The 16,056-nt window shown below is 42.7% G+C and overlaps 1 protein-coding gene across 3 annotated transcripts in view; it reads right to left on the minus strand.

Moving 5' to 3' along the window:
- The window catches only part of MRO (maestro), a 30,768-nt gene extending 22,045 nt beyond the window's left edge, over positions 1-8,723 (minus strand). For 2 of the 3 annotated variants that reach the window (XM_053571856.1, XM_053571852.1), the window contains exon 1: positions 8,578-8,723. In XM_053571856.1, the coding sequence (XP_053427831.1) occupies positions 8,578-8,579 (2 nt within the window). In that variant the 5' untranslated portion in view covers positions 8,580-8,723. The remainder of the gene's footprint in view (positions 1-8,577) is intronic. The other variant, XM_053571853.1, reaches the window with a different exon arrangement.
- Between the last annotated feature and the right edge of the window lie 7,333 nt (positions 8,724-16,056).

A 16,056-nucleotide genomic window follows, 5' to 3' on the forward strand; every position in this document is an offset into this window, starting at 1 on the left:
TATGACGTCTGCAAAGCTCATTGTGCCCGCATAGATGAGACATTTTGTGCAGTGTACAACTTAGACAACTGTATGAATTGGCCCAGGTTACCTTGTGAACACATATGAAAGACGATGTCAAGATACATGAAAGGGTATTCATTGAAGAGTATTCATTGTAATAGTAAAAAATTGTTGCAAATGTATATCTGTGGGGGACAGTTTAAATAAATAGATTAGAGCACCTTTATTTAATGTTATGCCGGGAAACATTATAAAGATAATACGGTACGGCTGTACTGCATGTTCTGATTTGAAGATATGTCCAAGTTATATAATTAAGTGAAAAAGCAATGTGGAGAAGAGAATGTACTATAATTCAAATTGTGTACATTTTTAAAAAGAGATACATGCTGGCATATATAGCCTTTTTTTTTTTAAGACACTTACGAAATCATTAACAGAACCTTCCTAGAAACAAAGTAATTGGGTGAAGAAGGAAACTTTTAGTTCAAATGTATACTTTTCTATCTGATTTGAATCTTCTTACTAAAAGAATTTATTATTTTCAATTTAAATAAATCAACAGAAAAAAGAAAAAAAGAAAAAAGAAATAAATCAACAGGGATTCTTTCTTTCAATTAGAAAAAAAAAAGATAATAGATCTTTTTAAAAAATATATTTTAGGCATTAAAAAAAGAATCTAAGAGGTGCTTAATTTCTAGGTACTTTCCCCAACAGAATACATTTAAAAATAGACTACAAGGGTTTTTTTTTTTTGGGGGGGGGGAGGGTTGTTTGTTTAATAGCAATGGAGCCAGGCAGGGAAGGAGGATGGAGGCAGGTGGTGAAGGCTGAGTGCTGAGCCAGGAGGCAGACCTCTGTGCCTCTGTTCTAAGGCAGCATTTCCACTTTTCAATTCTTCTGAAAACTAACAAATATTATATTTATTTATCTATGAGACGGTTAATGCATTTAATCATAGAAAAGGAATATAATTACGCTCACTTTCTTTTTTTTTTTTTTTTGTAGAGACAGAGTCTCACTTTATGGCCCTCGGTAGAGTGCCGTGGCCTCACACAGCTCTCAGCAACCTCCAACTCCTGGGCTTAAGCGATTCTCTTGCCTCAGCCTCCCGAGTAGCTGGGACTATAGGCGCCCACCACAACGCCCGGCTATTTTTTGGTTGCAGTTCAGCCGGGGCCAAGCCTGAACCCGCCACCCTTGGTACACGGGGCCGGCGCAGCACCGACCGAGCCACAGGCGCCGCCCTACGCTCACTTTCTTTTATCCATTCAGTTCTGGTTAAATCTAATGCAGTGTGTGCAGGCTTGCCCTTCACTTAGCACCCCAGGGGGGGTTCATTTCACCATACTGAGTAGGTGAATAAGAATGAAATTAACTGTCTTTCTCTCTTTGATTTCAGTCCCTAGAGAAAAGAGAATTCTAGCTTTTCTATTTTTTCCTGAAATTTAAACCATTAGAATAAAAGCAAAGCTAAATTCATTATTGCAGATTTTATGTGACGACTTCATTCCCCCCAAAGAATATTCATTTACACTATACATATATTATTCCAGAAAAAGAGAACAAAAAGAGTGATTAATTTTTTGGATGAGCAGAAATTACATTTAATGTAATTAAGTAACATAGCAAACCCCATCCTAGCAAGACAGTGACATCTATGTCTTTACTTTTAGGATGAAGTATTTGTATTAAACGACATTTTAAAAAATTCCCTTCAGTAACAGATGTGAGAGGAAAGCACTTTGAATGTTGTAAATTTAATAGAATATTTTTCTACTTTGAAGTTTCGCCTTTTTGAATCATGTGTTTGTTCCAGTATCAAGGCTTCTAACCTTGATTTTAACTACAAGTTATACACATTTTGATCAAAAGTTACCCACATTCCATTCTTCTACACATTGGAAAGTAGGTTTTAAATACTGAACTCATTCTAGGGCAAGATCTTCTCTGGACACAATAGTGCAACAAATGCTTTCCTGGCTGAATTTCTATTTGGATTCTGATTATTTAGTGCCCCAGTATTCATTCGCCTATCACGTTTGCTTTCATTGTTCTGCATCATAGAACAAGTATTTATTCATTCGATAAACATGTATTGAGAATCTTCTAGGCCCCAGGTTCCCTGCCCAACACTGGAGTGCAGGAAATATAAATATCAGATTAAAAACCATATGATCCTTGCCCTTAAAGAGACTACAGACAGGCAGGCCACCACACTTCTGACCAAGGTTCATTCTGATGTTCGTTCTCTACAATCAGGCCCAGGCTACGGTGAGGCAAAAGGGACACTTAGGACTAACATTTAGCAGGTGTTCACTCTCAGGGTTGCATAGTCAGGCACCTGACAGTGAAGACCTCTGAGTTCTGAGCTCCACAGCTCCTAATTTTTTTTTTTTTTTTTTGAGACTGAGTCTCACTTTGTCACCCTCAGTAGAGTACTGTGACGTCATAGCTCACAGCAATCTTAAACTCTGGGCTCAAGCGATTCTCTTGTCTCAGACTCCTACATAGCTGGGACAACAGATGCCCACCACAACACCAGACTATTTTTAGAGACAAGGTCTCTAACCTGTGAGCTCAGGCAACCCACCTGCCTCAGCCTCCTGAAGTGCTAGGATTACAGGCAGGAGCCACTGTGCCTGGCCCTGGCCCTGGCCCCAGAGCTCCTAATTTCACTTTATTGTGGCCCCAAATGCAACAGCTTTCATTGACATGCAAAGCAGGATTATTTACTGTCACTTTTTGTATGACAAAACAGGCTCAGAAGGGCCTGGAGTGTTGGCTCACACCTATAATCCTAGCACTCTGGGAGGCAGGTGGATTGCCTGAGCCAGAGTGAGACTCTAGGAGATGGAGGTTGCTGTGAGCTGTGACACCACAACACTCTAGTGAGGGTGATAAAATGAGACTCTGTCTCTAAAAAAAATTATAAATAGCCACGGGTTGTGGCGGGCACCTGTAGTCCCAGCTACTTGGGAGGCTGAGACAAGAGAATCACTTGAGCCCAAGACTTTGAGGTTGCTGTGAGCTATGATGTCACAGCAGTCTACTGAGGGTGACAAAGTCACAAAAAACAGATTAGAGAAGTCAAGATTAGGACAACATGGACATTACATGCCAGAAATCTGGCTCCCAGCTAAGATAAATTAGCCAAGGCTCTTCAGAGAAACAAAACCAACAGAATGGGGTGGAGGGGAGAGAGGAGAGAGAGAGATTTATTTTAAGGAATTGGCTCATGCAATTGTGGAGACTTGGTGAGCCCAGAATCAGATGGGGTAAGTGGGCCGGCTGGAGGCTCAGGAGAGTTGCAATTTGCTTCAAAGACAGTCGGCTGACAGAATTCCTTCTTACTCAGGGAGTCACTCTTTGTTGTATTAAGGCTTTTGACTGATTGGATAAGGCCCGCTCATGTTGTGGAGAGTAATCTGCTTTACTCAAAATCCACCAATTTAAATCTTAATCTCATCCAAACAACAACTTCACAGAAGCATCCTGAAAAGTGTTTGACCAAACATCTGGGCACAGTAGCCCAGCCCAGGTGACCCATCAAGTTAACTATCCCAATGCAGTAAACATCTACATCCTGTATTTGAGGACAGTCATTCTTAATTGCTGTCTTTGCACATTGATTTTAACTCTTTCTCTTCCATGGTGATTTAAATCTGCTTTTCTCCCTACCACCCACTGCCCTAGCTCAGGCCCTTTTGAAGATCCCTGCAGAAGCTTTCTAACTGATTTCCTTGACTCTTTCCCTGTCCAATCAACACTTTGCTTCTGGAGTCACCTTCCAGGAATATGAGGCTATTGTACCACCTCGGGGTCTTCTCCTTACCAATAGAATTGTTGTCCTCTCGGTCAGTGTTCCAGGCCTGCCAGTGTCCTGACCCCACCATCTGGCTATTGACCTCTTGCACCAGCCCCACTTCCCCTCTGCTGTCCTTACAGCTCAGAGACCTCTCAGACTCACATTTCCATCAAAGACAATGCCTTTCATTTCTTTGAAAATATCTATACTTTGTGTCTATTTGTCACATCTAGCAGTTGTCACTTATGCTATCCTCCCTATAACCACCCCCATGTAAGCCATTTCTTCCAGGCCTTATTTAAACCCTTGAAAGGCCTCCCTAGCCTGATCAATCTCTCCCCATGCTCTTTGCCCTGCTACGAAGGCCTCTACCTTTAACCAATTTGTATTTAAATTACTACATGGGTTGTGAGGCTGTGGAAAACGAGGCCTGTGTGCCAGCCTTTGGCGGACCTCACCCCAAACCCACGGCCCCCAGCACAATCCTGGGTACACAGTGGACTTTTAACAAATGTTTCCTTCATTTATGTGAATCTTTATAATCATCAGGCCATTTTTAGAGTTTCTTTACACTTTCATGGAAGCAAACATTAGTTTAAGGGATTCATAGCAATTGGATTTAATTCTGCAGAAGTGCAATAGGAATTATAATGAGTTAGCTTGCTAAAAAAATGCGTTTTCTCATTTCCTAGAAACTAATTAAATGCAATAGTAGCATAAGTAATTGGACATTTTGTTTTATAATGTATCACTAGCAGTTGTTTAGTACTAATATCATTTGTGTTGCAAGGGTGTTAACTTGTTTATGAAAATACGCTTTCTCGGGCGGCGCCTGTGGCTCAGTGAGTAGGGCGCCAGCCCCATATGCTGAGGGTGGTGGGTTCAAACCCAGCCCCGGCCAAACTGCAACCAAAAAATAGCCGGGCGTTGTGGCGGGCGCCTGTAGTCCCAGCTGCTCCGGAGGCTGAGGCAAGAGAATCGCGTAAGCCCAAGAGTTAGAGGTTGCTGTGAGCTGAGTGACGCCACGGCACTCTACCCGAGGGCGGTACAGTGAGACTCTGTCTCTACAAAAAAAAAAAAAAGAAAAAAGAAAATACGCTTTCTCTTTATTGTATAAAGGATGTTCAGTAGGCCACTGGGTAAAGGTCTCCACAGCCACTTACTGGGGTGACACCATTATCAAATGGGTTCTATATGGAATTACCCTGATGACCGTAAATAATCCCATTTGTTAGGATTGCTTAACAGTCTTTAATTCAGCTTACCCCCCACCTGCTGTATAAAATAGATCCTGAGATTTCTAAATAGGTGTCCAGAAAAAAAAAGAAAAAAGATTCCAAAAGGGTGAGGTATAATGGATCATCGGCAAACAAAGCCTTCTGATGCTTATCATAATAGCTTCAGGAACACCAGCCCTGTCTTGGTCCAAGCCCCTCCTTCCATCATCAGAGTAGGTGGGCACTGTGACCTTTGTCCCAGTATGGGCAATGGCACAAGTCCCGCTCCCATGGTTCCTTGTTCAGACCTTGGGCGCTGAGTACTTATCTTATCTGAGTCAGTGCTAATCCCCCAACCCCCAGCCAAGCCAGCAGTGCCACCACTGGCAGCTTTGTCTTCCCTGGAGGCCACATTCTCATTGCCTTTCAGCAGACACAGCTCCTCACTGCTCAGAAACATCAGAGTGGTCAGTGCCCAGGGTGTGCCCTGAGGGTCTCCTGGCCAGATCCAGGCCAATCCCACAGCTGCCCCCACCATCTCTTCCATCTCTCTTGTCTGCATGCAGAGGACCCTCCTACGGATTCCAGAGCCCTCTGCCTACCGTGGGTGAGGGGCCCCAGGTCGGGGAGGAGCCTCAGGGGAAGACACAGTGATGATGACTTGTCTCTGACCTGCTTGCAGCCTTGTCCATGACGCCCCCCAGATCTATTGGGGTTGGGAAAGACTCTCTGAGGCCCCCTTCTCTCACCATCCCTACTTTAAAAGAGATGGTGCACCTGTCCCATTAGCAGGGAACCTGTCCCATTAGCTCTAAGGTGTTTATAACCTTCACCACAGCATGTGTTTCCTGGAGCGGGGCTAATCACTCCCTGTCCTCCCTCCTGAAGGTCAGGCATAGTCCTGTAATCTAAGCTCTGTAGACTCCAAGCCACCCTTGTGGAAGACCAGCCTGGGTCAGTTAAACACAGGGAGAACACTTCCATAGAAAGAAAATGACTTTCCTAAAGTTGTCTTTTCCTGTCCTGGACTAGATCTCCCTTACACTGAAGCTGATTTACCTTACACTTAGTGGATTTGTGGGTGTTTCTCAGCCCACAACCAAAGCCTTGACCATGGGCTTATTCTCCTTCGTCCTCTGCCCAAAATTTCCCAGGCCTCAGGAGCCCTGGGAGCTAGGGCCATCCCTCACCCCAGGGTAAGGAAAAAAGCATCACAGTCAGCAGGTAGACAGGGTTGAACTGAGGAAGGAAGCACAATTGGCCCTCTTTCCCATCCCTTCCAAGGCCTCTCCAGTGCTTTGTCATTAGGGATGCCGCCTGGCTTGTCTTGAAGAGAGTCTGGCCCTCCAAGGAGCCTCCAGATTCCTGCAGGGCGAGTTGGAGAGAGGAGAGCACCAATAGCTTGGGTGGATGGAGCACCAGAGCCCTCTCCCCCAACAAAATCTGCAAAGGGCCCCATTTGGTTCCAAATCCAGATATCACCCACCAGTATCTGTCTCTTAGAGCAACCCAGAGGGAGTTCCAGAGCCTCAATGTGGACAACTCAGGACTAGAGCAGCACAAAAAATATTCTAGATGAAATAGAATCACTGAAACTCCCCTAAGGAGAGCCTCTTCAGGGGCTGAAGAGAAATTCTCAGTCTTGTGATCAGGAAGATCAGTTATTTTCCAGTATTTTCTTCTAATTAAAAAAGCAAGCAGCTGGCAGTGAGTTTTTAGGCTGTCAGTTTTCTGGTTTGGGGTACATGGGTCATTATGAAAGTTTTGTGATACAAAAATCAAGAAGCATAAAATCTGTGCAGATAGAAACAAGTGGAGCCCTCCCAGCAACACTGATAAGCCCAGCAAACTGAAACCTGCCCGGGTGAATCAGAAAAGACGCTGTTGACTGTGTTTCTTGGAAGCAAAACCATGGACCATAACACAGTCTGTCTTAAAACTTTTGTAGTGACTGGGTATGCTCCTGCTAAATGATTAAAACCTTGTTCTTGGAGTCAGATCTGGGATTAAATCCTAGCTTTGCTACTAAGCAGCACATAACTGGACTCTCGAAGCCTCAGTTTTCCTGTCTATGTAGGGACAATATTAGAGCCCCTCATGAGGCTGTGATGTGACTGATTAACAGAACCTGTTTAACACCAGGTATGGTGTCCTGCACACAGGAGACACTCAATGAATGTTAGCTATTATTGTCACTACTGTTATTGGCAATTATGAGGATTAGTGAAAGGTGGGATAAGGTAATTGAAACTGAGACAAATGATATAGTGTCCATAGAGCTAGGCCCTTACTTCAAAGTAAACATGACATTGATATTTCAGTGTATTCTACCTGTTTTCTTGTCCACTTGGCAATGCTCTAGACACACAGACATAAAATAGTGGAAAGAATATGGACTTTGGTGTCAAAATTAATTGGGCTCAAGTCCTTTTCTTCTACTCTTGGAAGAAAACTCAGTTTACTCATCTATAAAAAGGGAATAACAATAATTAACTTGCATGGCTTGGTGCCTATAGCTCAGGGGCTAGGGCACCAGCCACATATACCGGAGCTGGCAGATTCAAATACAGCCAGGCCTGCCAAACAACAATGAAAACTACAACCAAAGAATTGTCCAGGCGTTGGGGCAGGCACCTGTGGTCCCAGTTACTTGGGAAGCTGAAGCAAAAGAATCACTTAAGTCCAAGAGTTTGAGGTTGCTGTGAGCTGTGATGCGACAGCACTCTATCAAGGGCGACATAGTGAGACTTTGTCTCAAAAAAAAAAAAAAAATTAACTTGCAGGATTATCCTGAGGATTAAAAAAGCCTCTCTTCCCACCCCATACCCTGCTGGCTGGCTGCCCCTCCCATGTGCCCAAATAACTCTTGGCTCACTCCATGGCTGTACACCGCTCAACACACATGAGTCTGTCTGTCTTTCCATCTCTGACATCTACTGCAGCCTTTGGACACAGCAGGTGCTCATAAAAGCTCGCCAGCTGATTGAATGAAAGAATAACTGAAAATAGCAAAAACATAGAGTTGGTAGGAAAATAAAATTCCTTTATTACACATATTCTAGGAAACAAAGTTAGCAGCACAATCATATCACTGTTTCATGTTGAGATTTCTTCTCATGGTAGGAGGTATAATTTGGCGGATACACCATCCAAATCTTCACAATAAGTGGTGTTAAAACACATCCCACAATATTCCCATGTCCTCTGGGCTCTGTATTATCTAACCTTGCTTCTAAACATCCTCTGGATGGACATCTTTTCTTAGATTACCCTTACACAAAGAACCCATGGTGACAAAAATCACAAGTACAGATAAACTAAAATAAAAATAAACCTTAAAAATTCTGCCATCAAATAGGTACTGTTAATAATTTGGATGTAGCCTTTTAAGTTTTTTTAACAGCCTTACTGAGATGTAATTCACATACTGTACCAGTTGGCTAGGGCTGTGTATTAGTCAGGGTTATCCAGAGTGATAGAACTAACAAGATGTGAACAGAGAGAGAGGAGAGGAGAAAGAGAGAGATCTTTTTCAAGAAATTAGCTCACATGATTTTGGATATGTAAGTCCAAAAATCTGCTGCGAGACTGGAGTTCCAGGGAAGAGCCAGAGTCCAAGTGCAGTCCACTGGCAGAATTCCTGCTTGTTCAGGAGAAGTCAAGCTTCGCTCTTTTAAGTCCTTCAACTGATTGGATGAGGTTCAACCACATAATAGAGGGGCATCTACTTTACTCAAAGTCCAGCAATTAAAAGTTAATCTTACTCCAAAAACATCTCCACCGAAACATCCTGAGTAATGTTTGGCCAAATACCTGGACTGTGTTTCAGCCAGGTTGGTATTGTTACGTAAAATGAATCACCACAGGCTACCAAAACAAAGTACCACAGCCTTGATTGCTTAAACAACAGAAATTTATTTTTTTAAAATTGGAGGCTAGAGGCTTGGCACCTGTGGCTCAAGCAGCTAAGGCGCCAGCCACATACACCTGAGCTGGCGGGTTCCAATCCAGCCCTGGCCCACCAAACAATGATGGCTGCAACCAAAAAATATCTGGGCGTTGTGGCAGGTGCCTGTGGTCCCAGCTACTTGGGAGGCTGAGGCAGGAGAATCGCTTGAGACCAGGAGCCACGGCACTCTACCCAGGGTGACAGCTTGAGGCTCTGTTTCAAAAAAAAAAAAAGAAATTGGAGGCTAGATATCTGAGATGGAGGAACTGGCAGGATTGATTTCTTCTGGGGCCTCTCCCTTTGGCTGGAAGTTGACAGTCTCCCTCTGTGGGACCATGTCCTAATCTTCTCTTCTTACAAAGATACCAGTCAGATTAGATTAGGGCCTAAAATGACATAAAGCTCCTATCTCCAAATACAGTCAGATTTTGAAGTACTTGGAGTTAGGGCTTCAACATATGATCTTGGGAGAACACATTTTGGCCCATAACACTTAACCATACCATTTGTTCACTTAAAGTGTATATTCAGTGTTTTTAACATTAAAGAGGAAAGAGCTACACTACAGCTCTAGTTATAATTGGGGAACCTGAGGTCCAAAGATTAGTCCAAGGATATGTAGCTAGAGTCCAGCAAAGAAAAACCATATGGCTCCCTTCAAGGAGAAATTCGTGATATTGCTAGATAGTCACTTGCTTAATCGTACTTTTTTTTTTAAGTGTCAGGATAAGAATTAATATCACCAGGAATTTTTCCAGCTGCACAAAATAAATTATCCTTGTATAACTTTTCCATGGCATATCCCATAGGTATCCCAGCTGCATGACTGTGGTGCTAGGTTCGCAGCGTGCACTCTTACACTAGCTCATCACATGTTCCAGTCTATACTGAAGTGGTCTATTCATTTTCCCTGGGTTGTTTGTAAAAGCATCCTTCTCAGGTAGTGGAAAAATATCCAAATCAAAAGCCTGAGCTTAGGCGACACCTGTGGCTCAAAGGAGTAGGGCATCAGCCCCATATGTCAGAGGTGGTGAGTTCAAACCCAGCCCTGGCCAAAAACTGCGGGAAAAAAAAAAAAAGCCTTAGCTTTTCACCCACACACCTAATGTTTAGCTCATAACAAGAATGTCAGGAAAGAACCATGATGTTAATGGTACAGAAATGCTCACTTAGAAGAGACAAACCAATTTACATTATTTAGAAAGAACATAGTGAAATAACAAGATAAATTACAGTAGAACCTCCACAGTTACCCCTCCCTACCTTAAGCACCTCTTCAAGTTGACCTGTTTTCATAGACCAGACATGCACCATATGTACGTATCAGCACAGTAGGCCCCGTTCCTTATATTGACCACCTCTGTATGTTGACTAGTTTGTTACAGTCTCTTGGGTGGTCAACTTCCAGAGCTTCTATGGTATACAGGGTGTCCACGATGTTCATGTGCAATTTAAAATTGCACACTGTTTGAAATTACACACAAACTTTACGGCCACTCTGTATAACAGGCTATGTGGTTTTGAGATTAAAAAACAACAAACAAGAAAAGAGGATTTCTTTTCTAGTTCTGTGCATACCTACTGATAAGACTTTTTACTTTTAGTTACTTATTAAAGTGACTTCAAGCAAAGCATTCAGCAGTCACCCTCAAACTTCTAGTCCCAGAGTTTTTAAAGAATGTTGCTGTGCATTTTAAAGATGCCCACCTAGTAAGTCTACTACTACACATATTTTTCACACATTTCATCTTTTTTTATACCCACTACTGTATAAATGAGGAACCAAGTGTATTTTAATAAAACAAATATGGCTACTAAGAACCAGATGGAAAAAATAAATAAATACAAAGTTATTCTTGGATGGTGGAGTTTCCTGTGAAAGAAAGCAATATAGGAGTCATAAAATACAAGGAGGGATCAAGAACACTATTCACAGGGAGGTCCCTGTGGCTCAAGGAGTATGGCGCCAGCCCCATATGCCGGGGGTAGTGGGTTGAAGCCCGGCCCCAGCCAAAAAACTGAAAAAAAAAAAAAAAAAAAAAAAAAAGAATACTATTCACAGTCTGGTATGGCAGGGTAGATGCTGGGAAAGTAAAAGCAGGCAGATTTCAGTAGAACCTAGCTTACTAGATTTAAGGGCCTCAAAAATTATGAATAATATATTCTGCACTGTTACAAATGTAGAAATGTGCTGCTAGTCCTCTCTGTAACTGTACCAGAACAGCCTTAACATCAAAGGGCTGCAGAATTACGAGGGAGCCCAGAATAGCCTGTGGTTTGGATGCTGAATAGAGCACAATTACCCGGTCAAGTACCTACTGCTGAGATGGGTTCACAGCCACACTTTGGCTTTACTTAGTGGTTCTAGGGTATTCTAGGCCTAAAAGCTAGGAGCAGGCCACATTGTTGTTATAGTCCTGTCCCAGTTTGTTCCCCTTCTAGTTTGGCAAGCCAGTCTACACTCAAATTTCCAGCTCCTTAGGTCCAAGAATAGACCAGAGTTATAAACCACCCACATTCTAAAAAAAGACATGGATGCTACAAAGGCAGACACCCCAGTTTCTGTGCCTCCCCAAACAGAAACACAAGGCTTGTCAATTCCTCACATACACAGCTAAAAAGAATCATCCAGGCCAATTACAGATTGTTTTTGCTGACCTATGATGTAATTATCAATTAATAATAAAAATAAGAAACTATCTGTGTCTGTATCTATCTGTAATCATTATTCTCCAGAGATACAGACCCAATAAGAAAGATTCTTTCCATCTCCTTTTTTTCTCTTTCCTTTCCTTTCTCTTGTTTTCTTTCTTCCTTAGCATTGGTTCGTGCAGCTATGGAAGCTGAGAAATCCCACAATCTGCCATCTGCAAGCTGGTGACCCAGGAAAGGCAGAGGTATAGTCACCTTGAAGGCCTCAGAGTCAGAATCTACAGTGTAGATTCCAGTCTGGGTCTGAGGGTGGAAGAACCAGGAGCATGGAGGACAAGAGATCAATGTCCCAGATTGAGGCAGAGTTAATTCAACCTTTCTCTGCCTTTTTTCTCTATTTCAGGTCCTCCTAGGGGAATGAGGCCCAGGTACAACTTTGGGGAGGGCCATCTGCTTCACTCAATCCACCAATACAAACACTAATCTCTTCCAGGAACACCTCCACAAATATTCCCAGGAACAACATTTGATCAATTATCTAGGCATCCTGTTGCCCTGTCAAGACAGAAACAAAAAATCTGCCATCACACTATGATTAACAGCACGAATGGGTTTTCAGATTAACTCCTTAAAATGTAGAATCCTGCAAGTTCAGGACACATTTTTATCAATAAAGAGATGCAAGAGGTACTGGAGGCCAAACAGCTCAGTGTCGAGGCTTCCTTCCCAACCCTCCGTCTTTGCCTGATGCCGTCATCAATTTCTCAATCAGCCAAGCTCAAAATTCTAAAACTTGGAATAATTTTTGGCTTACTCTTTTTTATTTCTCTTCTACCATTGGGCATCAATTTCTAGGCATTTCTTCTTTGAAAAAAAAAAAACTATGTTCTTTCCTCTTCTATTCTCAGCCAGGGCAAATCCTTGGTAACCATTCACTGCTGAGAACGTCTCTTACTCTGGGTTCCCGCAAATCACATCTGCCCAGAGCATCCTGGCTAGGTGTCCCTGAAATACCATCTTCATTGAATCATTCTTTAGTGCAAACAACTAGAATGATAATTCCCTGGCACCTCCACATCAGCCTGAAAAGATGACCTTGCAGAAAATACTAGGAAAATGGCCAATCCCACTATTTCCTGGTAGCAGTTAAAGATAAATCCTATGAGTTCTCTTGTTAACAGGCACCCCATGGAAGTTGTGTTTTGTACAACTCCTGAAAAGAGCTACACAAACAGAAAAGAGATGTCAAGGTTTCTCTTTTAAAATTGCTTTTGAGAACATGCTTTTACAGAGATTCTGAGTGAATAGCAGAGCTATAAACTTCAGGCCTCAGCCATATCTTTTTCTTTTTATTATTATTAAATCATAGCTAGCCATATCTTGAGGGCAGAGTCACATTTCCTGCGATAATCTCATCTCCGAAGAAAGGTGGGGAAGCCAGTTCTTGGACTCTGACTTCCTGCTGCCACTTGCTTCTGTTATCTGCATGAACATGTCACAGTTTCACTGTATCTGTTAATTTGGTCATTAACCTTCACCACCCCCAAATAAAAAGCCTGAGTACCTGGTTCTCCCTGCCAACACTATCTCCCTCTCTTTCACCATGTTAGTCCTTTTCCCAGTTGGCAAAAGTAAAATAAACTTCATCATTCTACCTTGTTTTGTAAGCCTGAACAGTGTAGAACGCAGAGTAGGCAGGGAGTGAATCCCAAACAAATGAACCAAAAAACCTGGGAGCCCATTAAACAGGTCCTGTCTCCCATTGGATTCTAAGTACTGGGGCAGAGAGGTTAGCGATTTGTATGGATGTTTTGCTTTAGTACAGAAAAGCACAGAAAGGGCATTTTGACAGGTACATAATCTTGTAAGTTCTTAAGATCCTTCTTGGATACAAAACAATAAAACACAATTATTTCAGGCCGTGGAAATTCCACCTATTTCTTTATAGGTGGAATCCTCTGCAGTAGCTACCTCATGGTCCCTTGGCGGGGTTGTTCTGGACTGGTTCTTCATGTTGCCTGGAGTTTTCTGCTGATTCTTCCTCATGAGTGACTTCTTTTATCTGTTTCCTTGCCCTAATTTTCCTTTTACTTCCTCTTGTTCTTTAAGTTCTCGTGCCTGTGGACTAAGGGTTCGATGAGTCTTTTTGGTACAGGACCAGAAGGATGAGAAGGTTGACGAGCAAGAAAGGGATGAAAGAAAGGAGGACCAAGTGATAAGAAAAAAAAAAATAGAGAAAGGAGAGGGGGTGGGTAAAAGGAATATTGACAAAAAGAAGAGAGGCACAGAAAGAGGGAGACAGAGCAATATAGGTGTACAGTAGGGTACTTTGACACAACCTTAAAAAAAACCCACCTTCTGGGGGTGCCCAGTTGGGTGGTTCCCTTGAGGTCAGCAGCTCTTTGCTAACCTGATCAGACACAGTACCCCACCTCCACCAAGTAGAGAGGAAAGACAAAAATGCTATAAATCAAACCAAAACAAGCAAACAGAAAACTTTACAGGATAAAATTGGGTGAAAAACCAAATAATATCGGTAGAAACACTAGCAAAAATGAAGTTCTAGTTATTGAAAAAGGCAGCAATGGGAAATTATAATTAAACTAGAAAAATTGAGAAAGGAAAAAGATCTGTATGGAAAAGGTTGAAATTAAAAAACAAAACAACATCAACAACATCACAATAAATAAACAAACAAAAAACAACCCTCCCCCCCCAAAAAAAAAAACACAACCAAAAACAAAGCAGTATGTATATGTTGTTGAATATTGTCTGGGCAACACGTGGTCTTCTAGCGTATGAGATCTTAATCACAGTTCTGATACGACTGGAGGCTGCTGATTTCTCAAACCCCAGCAGGTAGACACCCTAAATCTCTCTTTGGCCCACTTAAAAGGCACTTTGAACTTGTAAACTTGCTGAGCAGAAGCTTTCCCAAGAAAGTGCTTGTCGCTGGAATCACTGCTGAAGTGGCTATCCACTTACCCAGTGTGCCAAAACCCGTCTCACTCTGCCCCTGAGGGTTAGGGCTGTAAGGCGCCTCAGACCCCACCCTTAGGCTACTCAGTTGCTAGGTTACCGGCTCCCACCCAATTCTAGCTCTGCGACCCTGAGGGCGGAGCTTGCTGGGGCAGATCACTCACAATGGCTCCCTGTTGCCCACAGCCAAACACTATAGCTCCGTCTGGCTCAGCGGCTCAGACTGGGGCCCTAGACAACGGCCAAAGTTCTCCGCACTCCCGCTCAGGCTCTCCCCAAGGCAGTTCAACTGAGTGCCAAGTCCAAAGACACCAAAACAGTTCACAGGTAAGGCCTTTCCGGTTTGCAGTCTCGCTGCTACTGAACTTACAGTTGCGGGTGGGTTTAGACCCATTGAACACACGCGACCACTTGCCATTTTTCCACTGTTTTAGTCCTCCTCTTGGGATCCAGAAGTCTCTCGCTGACTCCTTGTATCCTCACAGGGGTGATGATAGGCAGATCCCACCAGCCAGAGATGCCTGGAGTCCTATCTCCCCAGACTCACAGTGCCCAGATGCAAGGAAGCTGTTACTCAGCCGCCATCTTGCTCTCTTCCCCTGATGATGAAATTCTATCTGCGTCTACTGTGTAGCAACCTTCTCCATCAAAGAAAAAGAAAGTGACAAAAATTGCTCACAAATGGAACTGCACAGCATGGCAAGTAGAGTTACAGAACTGCCAGATGATTTCTTCACTGAAATGAGAACACCCACAGAAATCCTTGAACATTTTCTTGATGACAAGGTTGTTGAACTCATTGCCAGGAACTCCAACTTACATGCTGCAAGTACAGGTGTAAATCTTGGCCTCAGCTCCAAACTCAAACATTTTCTGGGAAATATTTTCCTGAGTGGTTACATTTTGGTTTCTAGAAGGCATATGTCCTTGGAACAAAGAGATGTGCGTAATGTATTTGTGAGACATGCCATGAGACGTGACTGCTTTGAAACTATATTTTCTAATTTGTGCATTACTGACAATGCAAATTTGGACCCAGTGGCCAACTTTTCCAAGTTGTGACCTCTTATAAGCACATTCACTGAGAGGTGTATGAAACTTGTTCTAAATGAAACACATTTCAGCTTTGATGAATGCATGGTTCCTTATTTTGGTCATCATGGGTGCAAACAATTTATTAGAAAAAGGGCATTTGGTTAAGTTATAAGTTTTGGGGTGGTGCAACACGTCTGGGCAACATTAGCTGGTTTCAGCTGTATCAGGATAAAAGCCAAATACTAAACACAAGGTACCAGGTGTCGGCGCATCAGTCGTCCTTCGGTTTAGTGAGGCACTTACAGAGACACACCCTGACAATACCATTTTCTATCTGATAACTTTTACACCATTATTGCACTTCTTTCCTTTTTTTTTTTTTTTTTTTGAGATAGAGTCTTGCTATGTCACCC

The sequence above is a fragment of the Nycticebus coucang genome, chromosome 19 (genome assembly GCF_027406575.1).
Source record: "Nycticebus coucang isolate mNycCou1 chromosome 19, mNycCou1.pri, whole genome shotgun sequence".
In the NCBI taxonomy this organism is placed as follows: domain Eukaryota; kingdom Metazoa; phylum Chordata; class Mammalia; order Primates; family Lorisidae; genus Nycticebus; species Nycticebus coucang.